Here is a 6,862-nt window from a genome sequence, read left to right as displayed (position 1 = left end):
TTTTTTTTTTTTTTTTTTCCACTTTTTTACACAAAAAATTAAAATTTCATTCACTTTTATATCATATCAATCATTTCTTATTCCTATTCAAATAAAATTCACAACAAAAATCTCTATCAAATATACTTCTTTATGGATTTGGTTCGAGTGCAGCTAGTTGCCCGTATTGCATGAATTTCCTATATTTTATTATACACGATCGCTGTCGAATCTTTACGTACTTTTTATATGGCGGTTTTACACTTAGAATCATTGTTATTACTTTTGGAAGTGCGGTGTGGAGACAAGCAATGCTAGTGATCAACTTCCAAAGGAAAAGAAAACTTAGTGATGTGGTGATTAAATTGGAAAACAACTGGATCATAATAAAGGACTTGGTCAAAATGAATAAGAAGATTCGTAATATATATACAATCACCTTATAGATTTCATAATACTCATGGAACTCCTGCTTGGGTTGCTGGTTTTGGTATTTAGGTAAGACTGATCATTTTTTACGTGACCTGTAAATTTAACACGAAATTAGCGGGTTAAAGTTGAGAGGTCTAACCCGTTTAATTAATTGAGTCGGATTAAGGTTGATATATGATTCTATATGGTCTTATATTCATGACTCGACATGACCCGTAAACCCGTTACAAACACGATCCTTGTCCAATCTTTACTTACTTTTTATATGGCGATTTTACGCTTAGAATCATTGTCATTACTTTTGGTAGTGGGGTATGGAGATAAACTTGGTGATGTAGTGATTAAATTGGAAAACAACTGGAACAAAATAAAAGACTCAAGTCAAAATGAATAAGAAGATTCGTAATATAAATACAACCACCTTCTAAGTTTCACACTCTAGTCATGGAACTCCGGTATTAGTTAGGGTTGATAATTTTTTACATGACTCATAAACTCGATACAAATACAACACGAAATTAACAAGTTAAAATAGAGGGGTTTGACCCGTTTAATTAAATAAGTTATATATATATAGTCTTATATGCATGGCTCGACATGATCCGTAAATCCGTCACAAACACAATATGAAATCAGCGGGTTAAGGTTGATGGGCTTAACTCATTTAATTAAATTAGACTAGCCAAAGTTTAGAATTGAATTATATAGTCTTATACTTATACTTCGACACAAACCCGTATCCGACACGGCAACACAAACCGTCACCCCCAGTATTAGGCAACTTATAAGAAGCATATTACTGCGACCTCTGAATTCCTTGACAAGAAATGAATTTGATTCTTTTAGTCTTAAAAAAATGATTAGTGGAATCACGTTTTTTACGGGGTACCATCAACAAAATAAAAGATCACCGCAGCTGAGTGGAAAAAAGGGTTTTATTTTCCATGTGAAACTTCTACATTCGAATCGAATACCAGCTCGATGCTCTTAAGTGAGTCTTCTGCCCAAACTTTTCACTTCTTTAAGAAACCAATCTGTCTTTGCATTATTATTATTATATTAAAAAAAAAAAAAAAAAAAATCTGCCTTTGCATATAGAACATACATAGAAGAGCCAGAGTGTTTCGAATCACGCAATCACTTGTGCTGTATTAGTTGTAATTATCAGATTCTAATATTTGTTTTTAGGTTGAAAAATGAGGGTGTGAAAAGAAGGAATATGATCCCAAAACATCCAATCACTTGGAAAAAAAATGAGACAGCTCTTCTCTTTACAAGGAATCTTTAGCTCAATTTCACATTGCAATCTTCAAATGAAAATTATTTTCACATATTTTAATGGCATGCACCCATCTTTATCTTACTATATTGTTCCAGTCTCTTCCTGGGGCAAAATAAATAGAGGCTCCTCCAGCCCTCACAAATTAAGCACATCTCTCAGCCAACAACCTTAAACATCCATGGAAAACGATCAAGATAGCCCAAAATCTTCTGGGGTGTGTTGTGAGAAAATCCACCATGCATTTTCTTTCCATCCAAACAACAACAACACAAAAATTCGTCGTGTCTCCCATAGCCAAGAAGATCCAAGACCCAGACCTGCAGCTTCACTGCCACTGCATAATCATGTGGGAAAACCAGCTGATCATGTCCAAACCAAACATCCCAATTCTCCAAAAGTTGACAAATTCCTTGGAGCAGATCACCAGATTCCCATCAAGTTTGACTACTCAAGCCCAAAAGTTGCTTCAGAAGTTGGGGAGAAACAACGTCATGTTGTGAAGGTGGTGGAGCCGCATGTTCAGAAAGAAGCTGGTAAGCAGCCTTCACAAGATATCAATGACACATTTTCTGACTACATCAAACGTGCCAAGATGAAGATCAGAACTGTGTCGAATGCTGGCGGTGGGAAGAATATTGCCTCTCAACAGGATGATATTGCTCGTGATCATCATCATGATACAAAGCAAAGGGATACTTCTAACGATCAGTTTTCAGAGTATATCAATCGTGCAAAGATGAAGATCAGAGCTGTGTCGAATGCTGGCGGTGGGAAGAAGAATGCCTCTCCACAAGATGATGCTCATGATGATCATGACACAAAGAAAAAGGACACTTCTTCGGATCATTTTTCAGAATTTATCAACCGTGCTAAGATGAAGATCAGAAGTGTGTCAAATGCTGGCCATGGCGGTGGAAAGAATATGTCCTTCAAACGAGAGTAGGAGACTTCAAAATAAACAGGGGAGCCTCTGCCTCTGCCTCTGCCTCTACAACAACTACTTCATGGCTTCCTCTGTTTCCCATGCAAAATATTATTGGGAGTTGGAAAATATCAAATGCTTGTGCTAAATAATCTGGTTTGGTTTTTCCTGTTTGTTATATATATATATATGCCTTATTTGATTGCTTGATTTGTACTAAATCCTTGTAAGTTTGTTCCATACTAATTGGCCACTACCCAAATATTATAATAAATGATATTTTATATTTTATTGGATTTCATAAACCCAAGCAATTAATGTATTTTCTATGCATAAAAGTGAGCTGATGTAACATATTTTTCTAGTTTCTAATTTTCTATATGTGATTTGGAATATAGAGGGAATTGAATTTGGATTTGGAATGGATAATGATGATTGAATGGGAAAGATCGGATGGTAAATGGGAATCGGCACTTTGAGAAGCCCTAGAATCTCCAAAGCTGATTAAAGAACATCTATTCTCCAAAAAATCATTTTTCTGAATAATCCTTTTGATGTCGATACGATTCTATCATGAATAGTTAGCCCTTAAGCTCAAAGCTCAAAGCCTAACTATTTGGACCTTAATTTGGGCCTAACTCTTGATTAATAATATTTTTGACTTTTAAACTTTAGAAATGTCTATTGCGCAACTGACAAGAGATATGGAGTGGGTTCTACGTGAGATCCACGTGATGAGACCCACCACATGGAACCTACCCATATCTCTTGAAACCTGCACAATAATTATACAATTGTTATGTAAGAATCATGTCTCTTTAAACTCTAGCCAAAGGCCAAAGGTCTTTGGCCCCACTAACCTAATTTCGACCTTAATTTGGGCCTAACTCTCGATTAATAATATTTTTGACTTTTAAACTCTAGAAATGTCTATTGCACAACTGACAAGAGATATGGAGTGGGTTTTACGTGAGACCCACCACATGGAACCTACCCATATCTCTTGAAATCTGCACAATAGTTACACAACTGTTACGTAAGAACCATGTCTCTTTAAACTCTAGCCAAAGGCCAAAGGGCTTTGGCCCCACTAACCTAATATACACATTACAGCTAATAAAAGAACAATCGATTAAGATCTCTATTTGAAGTTTCCATCTGAAAAGTTCTTTCATATCAACCGTCAAAGTATTGAAATTTTCTCGTATTGTCACGTCAATTTGTAAGGAAGTTCCTTTTATTGGGTATAAATCTGTTGATCATCACAAGCCAGAAAGGAGGGATCTTTCAAAACATGAAAAATAAATGAAGTGATATGATATTGGTAATTATTAGAACAAAGATTTTTGAATGTTCAAGCATTAATGATGACATAACAATTGCATTTTGTCTTCGCTGAAGATATTTGTCGAAAAAGTGAAACATGTCACCTTTGATCACATTCTTGACGCGTGTAATATTTCTCACAAGGATTTAAAAAGATCGGAGGGACAGGAGTAAATCAGCCAAGAACCTTCTCGTCCACAACAACCCACCTTGGAAATTGAAATCCTCTTTGATTCAAACTGTTAGGACAAGTTATGGAAGGCCAAAGTACACAACAATGTAGGTCGGAATAGGGAGACATTGATATTATTAGGTGGTTTAGTAGCTTAAAGACGGTATTAATAATTAAATAGTAGTTTAAGAAAGATACGTTTGACGCCTCCATGTCGTTTGGGCGTAAAAATGAGGATGTGCATATGTGTATATTCACATTTTTCTTGACACAACGCGTTTTAAAGCGGTGATGACCATGAACTTAACAAAATTTCGTAGTTAAGTATGTTTTTGCGAGAATAATACCGGGATGAGTGACTTCATGGAAACTCTGGTTCAGGAGAGCCAAAAGCAAACAATATTGTGTCGTTGAGGTGAGTCATTACAATGTGTATTTTTTCTTAAAAAATAAAGACAGCTTTAGTCATGAAACATCAAAAAAAAAAAAAAATGAAAATCCTTTTAAAGCGACAGATTTTTTTTTTCTTGAAAATAAAAAAACAAAAAATCTACATATATATAATATAAATTTTAGGACTCATATATTTACACATAAAAGGCAGAGCTTAACAGTTACGAGGATCTTTGGAGGACTGTTTTACACCGACAATTGGTCTCCTATGTAAATGCATGGGCCGTGAACATTCTTCTTCTTCCTTCGTAGGGTGTGTTTGGCGACACTTTCTTTTTCTTTTTTGTTATTTTTTCCAAAATTAGTTGGGTTTGGAAAAGCTTTTTCTCATTTTTGTTTTTTTTTTTAGAATAAAAATATGTTTTTATTGATGTGATATAAAGGTGAAATGAGTTTTTGAATTTTTTTTTTTTTGGTTAGTAAAGACTAAAGAGTAAAGAAAGGAGTTTGACTTTTATTTATTTATTTATTTTCTCTAAGAAAGAAAAAAAAAAATGAGAAAACTTATTGCCAAACATGAGGATTCAAGCCGCTCATTCAATTAAGTCACATAGGCTTCTAAAAAAAGTAATTAAAATAAATAAAGGGATGACTGAAGATACTATCATTATTGCCTGGATAATTAGACATCCAACTTGTAATCGCAACGAATTAGTAATTGCATCCAATCTCCAAAAAGGGAAAAAAAAAAAATCTTAATTGTTTTGAAGTTTCTATTTTTGGAATGGAATATTTACGGAATCCACACGAATAGTTTCAAACCTTATTCCGTGATATTTACATGGGATTCCTCTTTATTATTATTATTAAGTAGGTTTCGAGAGGACTTAGTTGATACATGATTTTTGTTTCGTCTTTCGTTTGTTTCGATAAATATATCACCATTTATGAGTGGAAGTGCAAAAACCTCAGTATTAGAAGATTAATTAAATTATTAACTTTTGAGTCCAAATTTTGTCTCCATAATTATTTTAAAAAATATTTAACACGTTAAACCTCAATAATTAAAAAATAATAATTAAATTCGGTTAAACCGATGATTTAACACGAGATACATAAATTCATTGATGGGGAGAGGGTAGAGAGCAGCCCATTTCTTTGGATGCCTACCTTAATGGAATGGGGCAGCTTAGAAGTTAGACCAGCCCATTTCAAGTTGACCGCAGCCCTCCCAGTTATTCTAGAATGTAGATTGGTCACAGGGGCAGCTGCATGCCCTTTAGGCTAATGTATCATGTTCTTGTTGAGAAATTCTTTTTTTTTGTTTGTTTGTGGTCTTAAAACAAAATTACATCGAGTGTTATCTATCAATTTCTTCACCCCACAATCATGCATTTCAAGAATTTAACAAACAAGTACTTCTAATTTAAATTTTGAATGGAATTAACAGTCGAATAAGAATTGTTTATAATTTTTAAATTGGAACAGTAATTATGAGAGACTATTTATGGGACTCATCTGACCAGATAAGTGGTTGGACAACCTAATTTTTTTTTTTTTTGTCAGGTGAGTAACATAAGTGGTATCTCATAATCACTTTTCCAAATTCCCTCAAAATCGAATAAATAATTATGGACGATCCTAATCCAAAACAATCATCCTATTTTGTTCGCTAAATCTTTTCTCTTATTTTTCTCGAGATACACTTGGAGGCACTAATAACTTCTTTGAGGGACGGAACTAAGGGGGTTTTTGAGATTAGTATATTACTTTTGTTTTGATACCTAATTTTTAAGTGTGCGTGTGTGTTCAAAGAAAAAAAATTCAAAACGGGAATAGCCATGGCCGCCCGACTCCTTTGTTCCGTCTTTGACTCCTTTGGACTTTTTTATTTATTTATTTATTTTTTTTCAAGTAGTTCTAATAGCTCTTGTGTTTTTACCAAAAACTCCAGTAGTCACGAACATAAATTCCTTACAAATCGATTTATAGGAAATTTCTGTTTATTAATCATGGTTTGAAGCTGGCACGTGATAATAAAAATGATATATAAAAAAAAATTAAAAATAAAACTGCAAGAAATTTAATCCAACTCAAGATTATAGAGTTGAAAACATATATCAAAGCATGTTATAGGGAGCTCTCTAGCTGCAATTATTTATATGTAAAAGGAAGAAGATACAAAGTTGTCCACATATTGACAAGACATTCTCAATGCATACATGATATTGCTATAAAGTCAACATTGATCAAGACATTTCTTCTTCTAATTCCTCTATTTTCTACATGTTTGCCTATATAAAAAAAAAAATATATATATATATATACATTTTACAAAGTTTATATTCTCAATTAA

The 6,862-nt window shown here is 33.6% G+C and overlaps 1 protein-coding gene across 1 annotated transcript; it reads left to right on the top strand.

Annotated features, from left to right (window-relative positions):
• Positions 1-1,789: 1,789 nt before the first annotated feature.
• LOC133852168 (uncharacterized) lies at positions 1,790-2,911 on the top strand. The gene has a single exon (XM_062288861.1). The coding sequence runs from the start codon at positions 1,872-1,874 to the stop codon at positions 2,634-2,636; it is 765 nt and encodes a 254-aa protein (XP_062144845.1). The 5' UTR covers positions 1,790-1,871; the 3' UTR covers positions 2,637-2,911.
• Positions 2,912-6,862: the final 3,951 nt, after the last annotated feature.

The sequence above is a fragment of the Alnus glutinosa genome, chromosome 12 (assembly GCF_958979055.1).
Source record: "Alnus glutinosa chromosome 12, dhAlnGlut1.1, whole genome shotgun sequence".
NCBI lineage: Eukaryota > Viridiplantae > Streptophyta > Magnoliopsida > Fagales > Betulaceae > Alnus > Alnus glutinosa.
Note: the sequence above shows the minus strand (reverse complement) of the source record. Positions and strands in the feature narration are given on the sequence as shown.